This window comes from Mytilus californianus, unplaced genomic scaffold (assembly GCF_021869535.1).
Source record: "Mytilus californianus isolate M0D057914Y unplaced genomic scaffold, xbMytCali1.0.p SCAF_4, whole genome shotgun sequence".
NCBI lineage: Eukaryota > Metazoa > Mollusca > Bivalvia > Mytilida > Mytilidae > Mytilus > Mytilus californianus.
The window spans coordinates 1,877,166-1,897,647 of record NW_026262690.1 but is presented as its reverse complement, the minus strand read 5'-3'; the positions used below and the strand labels follow the sequence as shown (position 1 = coordinate 1,897,647).

At 32.2% G+C, this 20,482-nt stretch overlaps 1 protein-coding gene across 1 annotated transcript in view; it reads right to left on the bottom strand.

Moving 5' to 3' along the window:
- The window catches only part of LOC127698781 (CD109 antigen-like), a 61,957-nt gene that overhangs the window by 11,644 nt on the left and 29,831 nt on the right, over positions 1–20,482 (bottom strand). The window contains exons 19-26 of the mRNA XM_052202443.1: positions 18,416–18,551; positions 15,643–15,760; positions 15,335–15,448; positions 8,792–8,881; positions 7,174–7,311; positions 5,262–5,400; positions 4,304–4,480; positions 974–1,077 (exon numbers count right to left, since the gene is read on the bottom strand). Coding sequence (XP_052058403.1) covers positions 974–1,077; positions 4,304–4,480; positions 5,262–5,400; positions 7,174–7,311; positions 8,792–8,881; positions 15,335–15,448; positions 15,643–15,760; positions 18,416–18,551 — 1,016 coding nt within the window. The remainder of the gene's footprint in view (positions 1–973; positions 1,078–4,303; positions 4,481–5,261; positions 5,401–7,173; positions 7,312–8,791; positions 8,882–15,334; positions 15,449–15,642; positions 15,761–18,415; positions 18,552–20,482) is intronic.

Below are 20,482 nucleotides of genomic sequence, written 5' to 3'. Positions count from 1 at the left end.
AATTATCGTTCTAAGCGAATTGCATTAGAATACGACACTTCAAATGGCTATTCGTTAGGTCATTGATGACTTTGAAAGGTTATGACGATTTACTTTTCGTTAAGGGCAACGGACATCTGTTAATTCTTCAATAATATACGAAACACTCACACTTTTCCCCCGAAAATGTTCTTTTTGTCAAATGTTATTTCATTCTGAAGCGTTCAAAAAGTTTTAAAATGTCTGATGTTAATTATTATATATAATATATTGAAATTAAATAACTCGAGTTGATATCAAGCGATATCCAACTCTCACTCGTTCTGAAACCTATAATGATGAATGAGGCATCGCCCCAACGAGAAAAATAACCAAAAGACATCTAGAGTACAATATATAGTCATCAACAATAGAACTTTGCCAACACAATACGCGAGACCTACATTGTTCCAAATGTATCAATGTATTGGATATTCAAAGTCTGCTTAGTACGATCAAATTAACGAGTTGGTGACAACACAGGAAGATGAAATGAAAGTGAATATAAATGAAGTTTTAATTCATGAAACAAAATAATTATAATCACAGATCACATCATTATTTACACCAAAATGTCGCTGAATGAAATTGGATACCCGGCATTTATCATGCTTTTAAATAACATATCATCAAATAGCTGAGAGACCTCCATCTTAAATGATTGAAAACTATCATTTTCATTGACAATATATTTTGATGTAAATGAGATACACCCATTTGGGCTAACGCCCTCAGGGTGTATTTAATACAAATTATTAATATCTACGTTGGACATTTTATTTATGAAACATTATTTGACTTGTTCTATTTATGGGTATTTAACTATTTATATGTTTGAGTTATGGATATAGAAGTCAGAAACTTTTATTTAGGCGAAAAAGTATAAACAAAAATCAAACGTAGGGGAGTTACCTTGTATGTAATTTGATAATAATGAGTGGATTATTTAACTTACCTTTGGAGGTACTTGATTATTAGCTCTTGCTTCGTGAAGTGCGATGAGGACAAATGCTGTAAGACTTCTTTTACTCGAAACAGAACCTCCCTGTAATATGAACACTAAAATCAATAGTGATATACAGATATGATTGAAATCTTATACTTAGTATATTTCAAAGGTAAGATATCTATTAGAATTTGATTATTTGATTACAGATACATCACCATACCAACTGTAGCGATCGGATTTTAATCTTCCAAACTAACTCACATCTAATCAAATGGGTTTTACATATGTGAGCAACATGACGTGTGCCACATATGGAGCAGGAAATGCTTACCCATCCACAGCACCTGATATCACCCCTGGGTTTTTTTATTGAGGTTCATCTTGCCCATTCTTTAGTTTTCTATGTTGTGTTTTGTATACTGTTGTTTGTCGTTTGAAATGGCATTGGTAGTTCATTTTCGACTTATGAGTTTGAATGTCCGTTTGGTATCTTTCGCCTCTCTTTATCATCTTCTCAATGGTAGTACGCATTATAAACAATTTCTTTTTCTTAAATGCTGTTGACAACGTCGTCTTGATCGGATAATGTAACACTCACTCAAAATGTTATGCATTCTTAAAGCGTAGATATTATTCCTTTTCCAGCGTTTCTTTTTTTGTGATGCAAGCATTGTAATCAGTTTGATATTCCTTTCATGATATACTTAGTATTTGATAATGAAAAAGTTAAAAAATGATACTGACCTGCATTTCCTTATGAATTACAATCCCCGGTTCATTGAATGCTCCTGATGGATCCTGCTGCCTAATAAGCCATTGAATAGCTTTTGTCATTACGTTAATGTCAATAAATGTTAGGTCTGCAGCTTGGGAAAAGGATTTAACTACAAATGCGGTTAACCTGAAAAAAAAAGACGGACATAAAATGTATTACAATAGTAAGCTGTAAAATTAACCGACCTATTTGATACTTCATGTTGTTGGTCCGCTTAACATGTGGAAGAATCACTAAAATCAACATGGCATAAGTTGTACGGTCACCATCACGAATTGATTAAATACGATGTATGTGTTTCAACTCGCTAGCGGTATGTTTTCGGTCTTAGATCTTTAGATACATGACTAGCATTAAGACTGAATTTGGAATGGCATCGCGGATGATATATGCATTACAAAAGACGACTACCATATAGACGTTCCCAGTTTCGCTCGTTTTGGAGTTCATGTTTTTTGTGTTACCTTTATTTGTCTCTTCTTGCATTTACTATCATGATAACATTGTTAGAGGTTTGCCGTTTTCAAGGAGGCTTTATAACAAAAGTTCCATGTGATGAAGTGAAAACTATCCCTTCTTAAATTATACGAACGCCATTACGAGTTAGTCAACCGTTAAAGAGTATCTGTTTTACAGATGACGACAGATATGTTTCAATTGTCGTAACCACAATCCCACCCTCTTTTCCTCGAATGTGACCTACCTAGTTAAGACTTATCACCTGGTTTGTAATTACATGAGCAACACTACGGGTGCCACTTGTGGATCTGCTTACCCTTCTAGAGCACCTTTGGTTTTGGTGGGGTTCGGGTTACTCAGTCTAGTGGCGTGGCGTTGTCTGTTTATTTTCGACTTACGAGTTTGAATGTCCCTTAAATTTGTTATCTTTCGCCTTTCTTTAACATTACGTTTTTCCTTGTAAACAAATAAAAAAAACTTTTTTCTACTTCTTGGTTGATTGATCTTTACAAAATCAGTTGTTAATTTCATTTTACAATCAATCTGGGGTCTTCATTTCTAATTTATTCGTTCTTTTTCTTTTTTCTATTCGCTTTTAATGACAAAAAGACCTCAAATTACCAAACTATTCTCTGGTTTTAATATCACACAGAATATAAATGGTTCGCAGAAGCTTCAGTTTTGACTAGAGAATTATAATTCATCGGATTGAGAACAAAGTTTTACGACACAAATGATGATGTCAGCTTTGCAACGGTGAACTTTACATTTTTAACTAGCCACATTCCGCCAGCATCTTCATATGCCGCATATACCTCCCAGTTAATACGTAGTTTACGAGCGTTTTCTATCATTATATACTTGATTGAGCGTATCTGCATACAAGGAGGCTATTGAACCAAGAGTTCCAAGAGGTCAAGTGGTTTTGGATTTTCAAATGTTTATCCTCGAGCATCACTGCAGAGACTTTAATTGTCAGTAAAATAGGTAACATAACGTTAATATTCTTTAAGTCATCCCATCGAAAATTTTACTGACGCCTTTACAAGTAAGTTGATCGTTGTAGAATATTTGTTTTACAGATAATGACGAATATATCAATATTGTCGTAGACATATTCCTATCCCTTTCCTCAAATCTAACATCACCTTATCAGACTTATCTTCTATATTAATATTCTTGTAATGGTTAGAAAATACATCAAATAACACCATTACAAACTTAATCCCAATTTTATATTCTATTTTTAGAAATTTACCTGTGACGTCACTTTTTGTGGCGTTGATACATTCCTGTGACATACAGTTCTTTATTCTATTGAGCTGTATTTGTGTTCTGTCGTAAATTAATTTTAGGTGTTCGTTGTTATTCTGTGGTTTACACGTTGAAGTGTACTATTATATTATTTATTTATGTATTTCTCTGTCTTGAATGTTCTTGCATTTATTTGTACTGTATTCCTGTTACGTAATGTTGTCATTTTAGCGGTATTTTGCCATATAAGCAGGATGTTTGGCACCCATAAAACCAGGTTCAACCCACCATTTTTTCTTAAAATGTCCTGTATCAAGTCAGGAATATGGCAGTTGTTATCACTTAGTCCGTTTCTATGTATGTTGGCGTTTGTTTTTGTAGCAGTTCAGTTTTTCTGTTGTTCCGTTTTGTTTCCTCTCATAGTTGATTTGTTTCCCTCAGTTTTGGTTTGTGTCCCGGATTTGTTTCAGTTAAATCGATTTATGACTATTGAACAACGATATACTACTATTACCTTTATTCAGCACCGAATTTGTACTTACATCATCAACACGACGGATGTAACGTGTAGATAAGAATCTGTTTACTTTTCCGGAGCACATGAGACCTCCCCCGGTTAGTGGAGATGATTCGTGTAGATCAGTCTTTTGTTTTCTATGTTGTTCTTTGTAGACTGTTTTCTGCCGTTTGGTCGTTTTTGTTTTTTGTTATCGCGTTGTCAGTTTGTCTTCGACTTATGAGTTTGAATATCCTTTTGGTTTCTTTTGCCTCTCTTTTAGTTATCTGTATATCATCACATGTTTTATTAAAGTATACACAATGACCGATGATTAGAAACGTTATATTACCTCCCTCCAGAAATTTGGCTGTCTTCTTTTTAATTTCTTCTGTTAGTTGGTTAGCTACTTTCAGATAAGCACTAACGTAAACATTAGGGGTGAAAGCAACCATATTTTGTTCTCCACTTCCTGCGGAAGTCTTAAGCAGGTCTCCTAATCCGGCCAATGTTGCCCCCAGTAAATCTCCTGATAAGACAATAGTTATCATACTTACTATAGTAATAGAACAATTTATAAGCAAAAATACTACATTTTTATTGCCAACAGGTGGTGGCTTGTAACTGTTTACATCTTTGTCATGTAGTTTTATGAATAATTTCTCATTGGCAATCATACCTAATCGTCTTATTCTCATAGAGAGTAAATTAAATTTTGAAAGATAAATAGAATATAAATTTTCGTTTCCTAATATATTTACAAATGGCGTTTCCGCCATGCTGAACTATGCTGTAGGTAGACAACTTTATTAGTGTGTGCTTATATACAACATTAAACTGGAAGAACACTGAGAAAAAATCGTACTTATATATTTCTATCAGCTACCATAACTGTGTTTATTCTGTTATTTAGACACCTTTTTTACAGCTTAACCTTCTTATTTATTACATGTTGCCTTCTCTGTTATACAATATACAATAAAAATCGACATTGTTCTGACCCCAACCGTGAAAAGACAGCAAGATCAAAAGTGAGATAACAATATCTGAAATACAATTATCGCGGCATAGTACAATAGAACGATTTTTCATTAGTTGATAACCTTGTGAAATTAAATGGCTCATTACATGATATGGTTTTCGTTATTCCTCCTTTCATGAGGTTAAATTTTGTAATTGCCTTATTGACATTATTGTATGCAATCAACAGTTTTTGTCTACAAAAAAAATCACAGCGAACAATATTGTATAGAGAGAATAAACTATGCACAAAAGAAAGGAAGTATATACATATAACGTTTGAAACTCACCGATAACTTGTATCTTAATAAACTCTGAATCTTTTACAAGATTTGGAGGGAATGACAAAGGTATATTGTCTGTAAAGCTTCTTTGTTGTCGAAGGTCCATAAGTAATGGTACGTTATAGCTTTGTTTTATACCTTCTGCCTACAATATAGTTAAAAGAAAATTTTGCATTGACATGCCCGATCGAGTAAATTTATATCACTCAGTCATGCTTCTTAAAACGCACATTTGAAGCTTCAGGGAAAATAATGGCTTATTGAAATAGAATACGACATATAAAAGGGAAGTTGGGTTGAAATTTACTGGTTATTATTGGTAAGAAATGCACGTTAGCTTGGAGAATAATAAATTTTGTACTGCTACTCATCAGCACATAGTTCCAGAGTAAAGGTTTCCCTAGCATAAGTGTATTTGTGAACAATATTATCTTAACATAAAAAAGGAAGTGGATACAAGGAGGCAATCAAAAATCATTAGCCACAAAACATTTACTATGATTAAGATTTTAAAAAGGAAGGTGCAGTTTCGTTAATGTTACTTCATTTTATAAATAAGTATATGGTGTATGTGCAAATGAGACAATATCCATCAGAGTTCAAATAAAGTGCATGTAAGCAATTATAGGCAACCGTACGGCCTTCAACAATGCGAAAAACCCATACCGTATAGTCGACTATAAAAGGCCCTGACATAAAGAAAATATGAAACAATTCAAACTAGAAAACCAATGGCCTTGTTTATAACAAATCAATTAAAAAAAAACAACAGATATGACAGACATGAACCAACGACAACCACTAAACTACAAGCTCCTGACATGGGACAGGCATATAAAGCATGTGGCAAGATTAAACCTGTTTGTGAGCGCTAACCCTTCCCTTAACCTGGGAATGGTTTAACAGCAAAACATAAGAAAAAACTGTAAAAATCAGTAGCAATTGTCCTAACTCAAATGATCGGTACAAGGCACAAAAACAAATAACCTAAAAACAATAGAAACAAAGTACCGAAATTAGAGTCATCGCAGTTATTAAAAGCTTGTTCGAAGCCAATTACAACTAATAAATAAATCACGTTCTCCCAGACTAAAGTATCAACCATTACACATCCAACGGATTTAGTTTTAAATATGCCATAAACAGTCTGAGAAACGAATGACCTTGTACAAGTCTAATTGTCATTTTAAAGTGGTGCTTAATGGCTATCAATATCGCCTGCCAAACTGGCCCATTTATTCATTGAAGTTTATTGGTTAATTTGAATTAAATTTGTGTCATTGTTTATCATCGGTGTCATATAACAGAATACTTGTCAGCATATGTGACTACCAATACAATTCAAATTCATAATTTCAAAATTGATATTTAAACTGAGAAACGAATGCTATGTTTCGAAATATTTGGAAAGTTTTCTTTTTAACTTGTCTTTCTGTAGTTTTCCTAATCATTTGTAACATTAAAAGGTGCACAATTTGCTCTTGTTTTCGCTTTTTAAACAAATCCGTCTTCTAATTAAAAGAAGATGGAGCGCAAGTGCATGTCGTCACAATTAAAATTGTAACGTCAATTGATTATTGAACAACGTCTGAAACCAAAATTGACCTTTCTCTTGTTGTTGCAATTCATTTTTAAATCTTGAAACATATGGTTTTCTAGAGCGTTTGTGCTTCATCAAATCAAAATGGCTGCCTTTCGAACGTGTCTTAAAAATTCAGATTGGAAGAAAGTTCAAAATTTTCCTGAAACGCTCTATATAAAAAGGTTGACAAATATAATGCCTACCCTATGATTAAATGAGTATAGAGCATGGCATGAAAGAGTTATTTCTTAAATACTTCTTCAGCACAACCAAACCGGCATAGGGAAATCCAATTGTATACAGTACGACAAAACAATGCTTAACGGGTAAACTTACCTCTATGAGAAACTCCCGTTCAACAGCATCTGCACCTTGAGTAGATCTAGCAGTTCCCTTCAGTAATATTTTACCAAGTGCAGTTGGTTTGATAGGGAAATACACAGAATTAACACTGTCTTTCTTTACAAGCACAGGCTGACGTAAAAACAAACACATTGCATTTTCGAAATTAACGTCAAAACTTAGCATAATTCCATTTCTTAAATAACATAATCACGAAATCATGAGGATGACATGCGCAGCATGATGTTGTGTCTAAATAATGTTCAAATACATTGGCTGGGTGAAATATAATAGTGAATTAAAAAACATTTTTCAAGATATTTGATGGTTAGTGATAAGAATTGAATCAAGTGGATATGGTAGAAGTATGAAACTTGTTTTCACGATCACGACGGCACTATTTAATTAATTTATTGATTAATGTTTGCTTCACTTCCTATATAAATATTTAATGCAAATTTAAGACACTCAATTTCAAATTTTGTCGGCTGTCTACTGCTTGTTTTGTCTTCCATTCAATTTTCACTTTTGCTTTGATTCCCGCAAAGAGAAAATTACAATTAAAAATAAATGGCTGCCTTGATCAGTCTCATTATCATATTTTTCGATTAGAACTGCTCAATATTTAGTTGTATGTGTATTGTGTAGTAGACTAATGTTTGTGTGTTCCTTTTTTACCGCTTTCAATGGTACTGTTGGTATTTCCCAGACGTTTGTCTTTTTCTGTTATCTTATAATCAATGATAAACATGATAAAAATAGTAATTATATTAATAATGCCTAAAGGTAAATACGATGTTTATTTCATAATTCAAAATGAATTGACGTTCAGTCTATTGGAAGGTTAACTTTGTATACAATTATCTCACAAGAAATACCAAATTGTCCAATATGGCAAGGTTCTACCAGAACAAAAACGATTTCAAATAAAAAATCGGTTGGTGTCAAGGAAGACATGTACGATAAGCTTTGTAACTGTGGTGAGTTTTTTCAACAATTGGGTAGAATCTCCTGCTTGGGGCGTTTCTGCAAGAGGATATCAGCATCCCAGTAATCCACACTCATGTGGTGATATGACAGACCATTAATACAAAATACTCATGTTTTACTACCCCAAGCATAGATGAACATCGTCATATTTGGGTCAACATTTTTTTTTTTTTATGTCCTTTTACATCGTAACTGATTTTGTCTTCCAACTTATTTTATGCATCTTGTGTAGATAAAATGCGCGTCTGGTGTACTGAATTATAAGCCTGAGATCTTAGATGCGTTTTATTAAAGAACAATAAAAAACACAACGCTCATTTTATCCTATTTAGTTCTTAGTTCTTCATGTCCAGCTATAAAGCAAAGAACAGTAGAATTTTGGAATGACACATTCCCTAACATAAGTGTAAACCAGATGTGTTCAATACAACGATTGTAGACAGTTCTGTAATGGATGATGTCGTTTACAAAAATCAAAAGGTGCATAAGCTTTGTTTTTTACTTAAATGTTGAGTTTAACGTAGTATTTCATTGTTTCTTGTCGACAAAAGTATTTTCCTCTCCTACAACGCGTTTTGTAATTCTTTCACAGGCGGCAGTGTTTTATATAAAGTATATTTACCTTTGTCCAACCATCACCACCTGGATTGAAACTGTTTCCATTTCCATCTACAAAACTGAAGTCAGCATTATTTGACAGCTTCACAGATACCTGTTGAATAAAGTTGTCTGATCTTAATAAATACAGGAATGGAACCTGGTAAATGTTTTATTAAAGCAACAAGCCTAAAGTTAAAGTTTTATAATAGTCTTATCTTAAGTTTGTACTATAACTTAGGTTTTAATTGTCTCAAGATAACTAAGATAACTAAGATTGTCATTACGTTTATGCTTTACTTATTTCATTAATTAAACTAACAAACATTTCTTCTTGAGTTACTTTTCCATTATTCTACAATATTGTTCCCGAAACGTTGAATATAAAATTGGGAGATGGTGTATGATTGGTAACGGGACAACTATCCACAAAAGATCAACTGACATGGATGTAAACAACTATGTGGTCACTGTACGGGGTGAAAGCACACATTTAGAACAAAAAGTCAATTAAACCTTTTTTTCAATCTGAGAAAACAAAAAACCTGGAGCAATATCAATTCATAATAATAATAATAAAATCTTTATTTTCAGAAGGTTACACAGTTATCCGCCCCGTGGCCTTCTTATCTACATATAAGATTACACAATTTTTAAAAGATAATAATACATAAACAAAAGGGTAATAAAGCAAAAACTACACTGCATACAAGAACACATATATAGTACAGGTAAACAAGTACAATTTACTTAAAGAAAAAGGATATTTGTAGTAAAATTGTTACATTAAAACTGCAAGTAGTTCTCTTCTTGTATTTTCAAGAGATAAGCTTGACATTTTGTTTTAAAAACATTTATACTTTTACTTTCTTTCAAAGTCAAAGGCAAGGAATTCCACAACAAGGTTCCAGAATACATAAATGTTTTTTTACCATAATTAGTTTCATATCGTTGAACAAATATATTATTTTGGGAAGATGATCTTAATACGTATTCATTAACAACTGAACATCTTGAAAATAGTTCAGATAAATATTCAGATGCTTGATTATTCACACACTTATAAACCATCACTATTATAAAATATTTAATTCTATTATAAATGGTAAGCCATCCTAACTTTTTAAACATAACTGATGAAGAGATATCAAAACCTGCATTTAAAATGATTCTTGCTGCCCTCTTTTGTAACTTGTATAATTTGTCAATATTAGTTTTGAAGCATTTCCCTACACGGTACAGCAGTAGTCCATAATTGAAAGTATATAGTTTGCGAACACTTACTGGAAGATGTGCTTTTAGTCGGCCCATAAGATGCAGTCTGCTTACAATTACTGCACAAAGTTTGTCAATTTGATTTTCTCACGAGAGAGATTTGTCAATTTGGATTCCTAGCAGTTTTTGATTATGAACGACGTCTATTATATGTTCATCATCAAATTTGATACTTAATTCAGTTTAAAAATCATTTTGTCTATTAGAACGAATTAGCATGTCCTTAGTCTTATCTCTATTCAATATCATATCATTATCATTACATCAATTCATGACATTACAAAAATCTACATTCATAAATGCATTTAAATCTGTTACTGATGGAGATGACTTATATAATGTTGTATCATCAACATAAAGTTCAGAAGAAACATTTTTAAGCACAAGAGATAAATCATTGATAAATATTATAAAAAGTAAAGGTCCCAGTATGGAACCCTGTGGAACTCCTGACTGAAATTCTCTAAAATGAGATTCATTATCATTGATCATTACATTTTGAAATCTTCCTGATAAATAAGATTTAAACCAATCAATAGCATGATCATCACAGTGATACATTTGTAATTTGATCAGTAGAATATGATGATTAACAATATCAAAAGCTTTTCTAAAGTCTAGAAAAAGAGCACAAGTTTAATTCCTTTTATCCATTTCGCTTAGCCATGCATCAACTAATTTAAGGAGGGCAGTGTTACATGAATGTCCAGATCTAAAGCCCGATTGCCTTAAAAGAAGCTTTAATTTTATTAAATATGCATATAGTTGCTTAAATACCAATTTTTCAAAAAATTTGGAAACGGTTGGGAATATGGATATTGGTCTATACTTGTTCATATCAGTTGCATCACCACCCTTGTGGAGAGATATAACCCTAGTTTCCTTTAGCTTATCAGGAAAAATACTCAGATACAATTCGGGAAGATAGTTTAAGGATACGCGGTCCAACTTCATCAAGCCCTGTTGACTTGTTTACATCTAGTTTAACAAGTTCATTGAATACTTCAGATATTGAAACAAAATAGAGGGAAAAGGAGACATTTTTGTTGATCCTGCTCTTCACAAACGATGCTAAACTATCTGAAGAGAAAGTGGGTTTGGGATTGGGCACTAATTTATGACCTATAGAACTAAAGTGATCATTAAGATGTTCAACAATATCTGTCAAATTCGTAATATAATCATAATCTGTTTTAAGACTGGTGATATTATTTTGCCCGAGTGATTTAGATCTTTGACTGTTTGCAGTTGCGATCGGTTTTAATCGCATTTTCAAAGTATGCTCTTTTAGATTACCTAATTTTTGAAGAGGTCAAATTTCTGTAGGTTTTGTAGTTTTCCATATCATTAATCTTTCTGAAATGATCTTTGTTTATTCTCACTTGTCGAATATCTTTAATTTACCAATCTGGTTGGTGATTTCTTTTTACGCGCTTAGTAATAATTGGAGCATGTTTATCTAACAAATTCTTAAAAATATACTAAACCAAATGTCTAAGGCTACATTTACATCTTGTGTTTCTAAGATATCTCCAAAACTTTTATTTTTTAAGTATTTAATGAACTCATTATCATCAAACTTTTTGAAATTTCTGTACTTAATTTCACGATGGTTATTTCTTTATCTGTCGATTTCACTTATCTAATATACATGACACTGGGTAATGATCGCCTGGGGCATAGATTGGTACTTGCACATCTTTAATATAATCGGGAAGATCACCTAAAATCATATCATCTTGATTTACATTAAAAACATTGACAAACTCATTCAAAATACTCATACCAGACTACAGGACTGTTAGGAGGTCTATATACAAACCATAGTAGAAATGGTTGTGCATTGACAGGACAAATTTTAAACCACATAGATTCAATGTGATCTTGTTCCAAAAACTATAGACGCGCATATTTGACGTCATTTTCAAAATAGGCAATTAAACCTCCACCTTTTGTATTTTTTCTATCTTTACGAGCATTCATACTTGTATACCCTTCAATTTTTAATTCATTAGAGTCATGAATCACCATGGAGCCCAAAAATGTTTCAGAAAAACTAAATACATGTGGCATTTGTTCTTTTCACATTTTCTTAAAATTGAATTGCAATTCATTAATTTTGGGTAATAAATGTTGAATATTCAAACTTGATATTTTCAAACCATCCTTTTTATAATCAAAAATATAATCAACATTATCCATCTTTACATTCTGAGATGAGGATAGTTTTTCAGGGTCAGTTTTTGTAGAACATTGATGTTTATTTTCTAACCTATTCGACCCGTTTTTCTGACTTTTCTTGTAATCAGCATTCATATTACATTTTGTTAAAAAATCACAGGTACAACAAAAGTTATCATTACAACATATGTCACATGATCTAGAATCACTGAGAACTTCTAATCTATTTTGTAATTGGATATAATTGGCATCATTATCTTTACCGATATCTCAGTTGTACACATCTAATAAATTCCAGCATTTAGATTCTTTGTGACATAAACGACCGCAGCCGTAGCATATAATTCTCTTATCATAGCGACAATTATTTAAAGCGTGGTTTGTTTCACCACAGTTGTAACAGTATGGCTGATTACTATCAGTTGACATTCAGTCATTGTTTGCTGACCTCTTAACGAGGATTCCACAACAGCAGGAATGTTATTTAACAGTGTGTTTGTTCCATCATCTGTCAAGTGAACCCCATCGGGTGTGTCAAGCAAGTTGTCTGCAACCTTTCCGTTCATCAAAATAAATGTGTTCATGTGATTGATAAATTCCACATTTTCTTCTGTACTTAATTATCGAAGAATATCATTGATGTTAGTGACATTAGTTTTAGATCTGGGAATTCAACCTCCAATAATGACACGCCTGGGTTTATCATCGTTTAAACATTTGATGATCTTGTGTACATTGTTTTTAAAAGTACACGGTTTAGTTTTATTAGCATCATTTCCTCCGAATTGAAGAATGACAGTATCGAAAGGTGTGAGATCGAGAATTGAAATTTTCTGCAGTATGTCACCTGATTTTGCACCACTGTTTGTTGAAACATGCACGTTGTCTCGACATTGCTCGGTTTTAATTCCTTTAGTGATGGAACTTCCTACAATAATGATATTGTCGTTTGTTTTCTGATTATTTCTCATATTTTGTTTATGTTTCTTTTTCACACTAGTAGATTGTTTTTTGTGCATTTGCGCCAGTGATGCAAGTGTTCTTTGAAGACCGAGAGTTTGGAATTTGAATTGAATTTGAGAGAATATTCGAATGGTTTTCTGTTTCAAGTCTCTGAATTTCATCTCTAAGCTCTCTGTTGTCTTGGCGTACTAGTTTGAGTTCACTTGATAATCTAGTAATTTGAATGATTTTTAGAAACTCAGAATTTTGTTCAGTTAATGTTGATAAACTGATGTTGATTTCAGAAAGAACGTTATACAGTGATTCGTTGATGTCCTGTTGCTTTGGCACACAATTAATCGGACTTACGAAAGGTTCACTAATGATTGTTACATCGCTGATCGTTGTACTGTTAAAGATGAAACTATCGGAAATTACCTATGGGAAAGTTTGGATTTGAGAGTCCGTTTCAGATTCATCACAAATATCACTTTGGTTGGATGATACAGTTTCCGATAAAACTTTAGGGGTTGTCTGGCTTGGAGAGGCAGTGTTATTGTCTGAAACTAAGATATCCTGACTAGCAGATAAATTGTTAGCTCTTACCTCACTTTGTTGATTTACAAGATCCCTGATTTTTGGGAAAAAATATCCCGCAATTCGACACACACATTTTTTCCCTGAATAAGGATTGTTCAACTGGTGTAAAAAGTAGCACTTATAAACTTTTGCCTGTCAAAACAGACAATTTGAGGGGTATGTCTAATTTGTTTTTCTTCAATGACATTGGTTTCCTCCATTTTACTTCTGAAAATTGTAATCCAAAGTGGAAGTTTAGTTCTTGTTGTTCCAAATTTCGCGTCACATGGGACTTTCACAGCGACGTGTTTATCATTAAAATGGTCAAACATGTAATCCGTTATTACTTCTTCATTTGGCAAAACTTTTTTCTTTCTCTTTGCACTTTTAGATTTATCTTGTTGGCATAAAATTTCAGAGTCTCAAAAATAGTTGAAACTGTCATGATCATCAACGGCAAATGTAGATGTAAAAGATTCCATGGCTCAAATTATTTCCGATATAGTTTATAAATTCAAATATAATTCAAGTATCGGATAGTTGATAATTCTTATTATGTATATTAATATAAATATGAAATATGATGACGCTATACACATAATATGTTATCCATTTACAAATGCTGTCGAGAGCGTGAAAAAACACATCCGCTCTCTAGTAATATATATCAGTCGAAATTTGCTTTAGCTTATATGACGAAGCACGCAAACTGTTAACGATTTAGATTCAACAGAGTTTGTGCCAAGTAAGGAGAATGTTATTCAGTCGTTTTTTTATGTCTGTTATAAAATAAACCAGGACGTTTTTTTTTTTTGTATTAATATTTTGTAATGTATGTGCGTTTCATAGCTTGCTATACAGAATAGGTTATGCCAATTGTTAAAGCCCCAGATAAGGGGTTTTTATATTACGTAGTTGTATCAAAGGTAAAACTACATTATACAGAGTTAAAGCAAACAATTTTGGCTGTCCTTTCTCTTTCTCTTTTGATTTTTGTTTAATATTTTGCTTCTCAAACGTTTGGTCATGAACTTCCCTGATCCAGGTTTTTTTCAAATAAATATATCATGCACATTGCAATTGGTATCATACATTCATATAAACTTGTTTTTGAAAGCTTTCCCAAACAATCTAATTATTATTTCATGCCATATGTTTACCGTAATTGTAAGTCATCAAAGACGTGTGTTGTCCAACAAAGCGTTCATAGCTATTGCACATTCCATTCATGAAAACGCGTATTCCATATTTCAAGACCAGTAAACTCGACAGAATTCGGTCAATTTTTATCACCTAATATTTTATTACTTGGTTTGTTGAAGAAAGCTTAATGATGGGAAAAAAAGATATAGTCGGTATAAGAGCTTGATTGATGTATATGATACACCTCTGCATATTTCATTAAAATAATATTATCAAAACAGATTCTGATATAAATGAATTCATTGGAATTGTTGAACAGTTTTTGGTACAAAAACTATCTCATGTAATTTCCAAGATGAAGATCATAAATAAAAGAAATGATACTTTAATTTTCGATTTTGTTGAATGCATTTTTACTAAAAATACTGTTTCATGAAAGCCATTTTACCTGTTGATCCTGGTCTAAGTAATTAAAAACAGTGGCTTGAACTATTATAATTTCACCTCTAATTGCAGAAAACGGAAGTTCAAATCGCATGAAAAATTTCTGAAATGTCGTCAACTAAAACGAAAAATATGACATATAAAATCTAAAGCATTTTCATATTGAAGAATACAATTTTGAGTTTTGATTTGATCTCATATGTTATATTAACAGCAATTGTTACAAAAGTAATAACACAATTCTTTTTTTCAAAATAGGGAACACAATTGAACAATTTATTATATAAAGACATTAAATAAACTGATATTTACGTTTGCCATTTCTGCAGCCACACCAAGACCAGAAACAGGATTTACAGCAAAAGCTGAAGCCACCCATTCTGTAATGGTATCAGGTGCTGTAGTTTTGATAGTAGATGTTCCATCAGCGCTAAAAATTCAGAACCAAATCAATGGTTAATATGTAACTATTTAATTTTACTCTACGGCTTCCGTATAATGTAAAGTACGGTTTTTCTTATATTGCTACAGAATCTAATTATTTTCATGGTTTGGTTTTGAATATGGTACTTCTTCCTTTGATTTCATTTGGAAATGGAAACCAGAAATTGAGAGAGTTCTCATATCTACTTCCCTAAGCATGTAAGCACAAAATTGTAAATTTATTAACCAATTTCATTTAATATTTATTATAATGAGAAAGTGGTCTAGCTAATTTTATTGCATTTTTCATTGAATATGAGTCAAATATCGTCTTTGAAAAGAAGAAGTAGTCATTAAAAAAAAATTGAAAAGATGCAGCGTGTATACTTACTGAACAAATTTATATAATTACCGGAGCATGCTTTACATTTTTCTGATGTAAATGCGATTGTAGGGAGAAACAATAATAACGGTACAAATAACGTTGCAGCAGAGATTCTCATTTGGACAAATATTGCCTCTTAAGTGATGTTCATGCCAAACTATTTGAAAATCAAAAACCAAATACAAATATTGATGAGCTGATAAAACCAAAAAGTAAAGACATGGGCAAGGAATCAGAGCTTTTCATAAAATTTCTATAAAAGAACTCAGTATTTTTATGCCAGCACAAATATACCAATGTATGGCTACTTGGCTAAATATATACGACCGTCTACACTAAATAATTAAATTTTGATCAGTACCATAATTATATCTAGAAATACAATGTATTTGTTTATTTAACCCAAAAGTTGTAACTATAATTTATCAATTTCACGGGTCATAATGATAAAACAACCAAACAGTATAAACACAGATTTAAAACTTAAAGTTCTAAATTAGTAGCATACTGTTTAAAAATAAACAAACTGGCAAAGTGTGTACCGTTATTGATATTAAATCACAAAATTGTATGGTAAGTCTCAATAATGTTTCTTGATGTTTCCACGACAAATTTATTTTTTAAATATATTTTGATAAAAAACTAATGATCTTTCTCATTGAGAGTTAAAAGTAGTACAACGAAATTAAAATTTCTAGTCTGGTTGGTTTCCTTACTCAGCTTGATATATCTATAGACAGTTATATTTTGTTGAAAACCGTACATTTCAACGCTTTTTGATGCGTCCTTGTGTTGCTGAATTATGAAAAAATATACCATTTTGTTCCTATTAACTGTTGAAAATATAAATAAGTGTACAACTGGTTTTTTTTAAATTTCAGACATTCTCACAAAATTGAAAAACAGGAAAAAGTTGACAACGTAAAAAATGTCGAGTTTATATTACATAATATGTGACCAGCCATGAGATGTTCAGGCTAATGGAGGTACCAGGGTCGAAATGAGTTTTTTGCATTTTTATGAAGTACACATAGATTCATCCTGACAAGTTATTTTGCTAGATTCATCTAGTATAGTTTTTTTTGTTGGGGGGGGGGGGGGGGGGTGGGTGGGAAAGGGATGGTTTAAATCTTTCTTAATTAATTAAAATGTAATTGTAGCTTTTAATAACTAAATAACTGAAGAATTTTAAATCGGTTGCCATAGCAACACTATACTGGAATCTGCAATCAAAATAATAATGTCATTGACTTAAGCTTTTTCTTTTTTTCGTAAGGAAAACTACATCAATGCTTAGAAAGTGAATTACTAGATGTATAATAAACTATCAAGGAGTTGTGTATTATTCAATTTGATTTCGTATGTGTCTATTATCTTATTGGTGAATACATTTTGTAGATATAAGAAGATGTGGTATGAGTGCCAATGAGACAACTCTCCATCCAAGTCAAAATTTATAAAAGTAAACCATTATAGGTCAAAGTACATGTATCCTGGCAAAGTGATTAAATCAAAGATCTGTTAATGCAGAGAAAGATGAAAAATCAAACAGCATGATCAATAATATTAGGGTATGTAGGTGAAAGGGATGTAAGAAAACTTTCAATAACACATATATCTTGTGTATGTAGTTCTAAGACAGTCATATGAATTAACATGGGATGAGACTCTATTGGGGTCCTAATGGGCAGGTATAAATATTATCTAATTTCTAAATAATATCTAGCAATGGTGATATAATCTCAAACATTTTTTATAATCGAAAAAAATAATTTAATGACTCAGGAGAAAGTGATTTACGCAATGAAATCTGAAAGATAATTTGTGTGAATTTAAAACACGATTTTGAACGGGATTTTTAACTTTACTTTTATAAATTTTACGTACAAAATCTAATTGTTTTTTATATCTTATAAATTTCCTCACGTCATGAAAAATGAAACTTTATTTTACCGCATGATATATTTGGACATTCAATAACAGGTGCCCCGATTACGTTACGTGACTTTACATCGACGTTTTCTCATAATGACGTTTACCCCCATAAACCTGGAAATGTCATGGCGGGTCACATATCACGAACTTATTATTCTATTTATCAAGAAGCTAGGTTAACAATTGTTTTGAGAAATAAGTAATTGTTTATACGTTAACAGTTCCTCTCATCTGTTCTGCGTTGATTTAGACAGAATTTTCCAAGCTCAGGCAGTTCTTAAATTAATAACACACAAGTATCCGGCAATACAGAATTTAAATATATAGCAAAAAAAATCTCACCCTGTTGTTCTGTCAACCCAAAGCCATGTCTCGGGAAAATCTTTTCGTGTTCGTGTAGGAGATGTCAGCCCATCCCCACCACCTCTACGATGCATTCCACCCATTGCAAAGGTGGTCATCATTCTGCTCCTTGAATCTGAAAATGCATGCTCACATGAAGCACGATACCAACTTTCGGAACGCTTTGATTTGTAGTTCTTTAAGAATGTGACGGGAACAGAGAAAGGAAAATACAAAATATCTTGGATAAAAAAGGTTCAACATCGGAAAAGTAATTATGATTGAGAAATGAAGCATTCAAAAGGCAATTATGCCTTTTTGGTTTGATTGATTGTTGGTTGCTAAACGTTCTGGGTCAAAATTATTAATAAATACAACAGGTAGGTCATGTAATAGGGGCCGTCTTGGATGAAGGTCGGGAAAATTGAATTGCCACTGAAAAATGATGGTATATTGGATAAGGACAGATAATTTGCCTTGCAACAGGTCACCTGAGGACCCCTGAAAGAGTTGATGCAAAGGTTCTTAACGTCCAAAGAGCGTATAACTCTCTCTTCACGAGGCATCGGATTTAACGCCCACATTCTCACTGAACGTGGCTGTGTATTTATACATCCCGCACAGCCAAAACGGACGCCCCACTTTGGAAAGGGCTTTTTTGCCGGTCGGAAAAGAAAAAAGAGTGACAATATTTCTATTCCCTAGTCACCCTTGGGATTGCCCCTTTTGGAAGATACAAATGAATCGTTGGAAATTATTGAGGAATGCGATAGTTCCCTAAATCATCTTTGTTTTCACGATTGCTATAGTAAAAGTTCTGATTTTTGCAAATGATTAAAATGCAATCTTTGAAGCAAGCTGGTTCATATATGTATGCAAATAATGAGAAAGAAGCAGTTTTTGCTGGTTGATTCAAACATGAATGTTCGTAAATTTTTCAAAACAATTGAATATAAACTGTAGTCGAATATTTATTTGGCAGCATGAGATTTTCAGGAAACATTTTTTCTTTAATCCGAAATAAATGCAAAATAAAACGTTATGTCTATAAGGTTCTATGAGTGTTATTTGCTCAGCTATTGTATATATACCAAAGTTTTTATATAAGTTAATAGAATAGAATAGAAAATGGAAATGGTGAATGTGTAACAACCCGACCGAAGAGCAGAAAACAGCTCAAGGCCACCAATGGGTCTTCAATGCAGTGAGAAAATTAGTTAGCCGGAGGCGGTCTTCAGCTGACCACTAAAGAATAATGTATACTAGTTCAGTTTGATAAGTACATGTATACATTCATACAAGATACGATTTTCAAATTTTGACATGTAAATGTCCTGTTTCATTTTGTTTTCATATTTCCATCTTTATATTATCGATGACGACACAAAACTAACTTTGTTAAACGATGAAAATAAAAAGTCAAAATCCACTAGAAAACAAACTATAGCGGGAAAATTAAAGACAGTGGAACAGGAGTTCGGATGAATACGAATACACGATAAATGCTTTTACAAAATAAAATCTTCATAAAACCGTATTATTTCAAATTGTGAGCACAACATGTATTTCTATAATCAAATGTTTGGAAAGTCAAAAATATAAAATTAAACAAAAAATAATCTTCAGAATTTCATAAGAGATTACTCTTTCAGATATTATCATGATTATAAATACTTTTTTGTATTTTTTCCTACAAATAGTTTAGGTTTTAAATGTCTGGCAAAACTGAACAGTCTGCCAAAACACTCTCATATTATTTATCATTAGAAACACGAAACAGCATCATTAAAAATTCGTAACTACAAACTGCCAAACAAAAAGAAGGCATGGTTAAGGTTGCTACTTATATTAGATTTTTTTAACGTTCCGTTTAAAATTGCCGAAACAAATATCTCGATTTTTTTTTTCGATTTATCAAATGACATTTGCGCAATGAAGTGACATAACTATGTCATGATATTCATCTATTTTATAAGGATTGAATCGTGTGAATCTGTAACGCTATTTGTTTAATATTATTAACGTTTGTTCCCCATTAGCAGCAACGACCCAGTAGTAGTACAAATT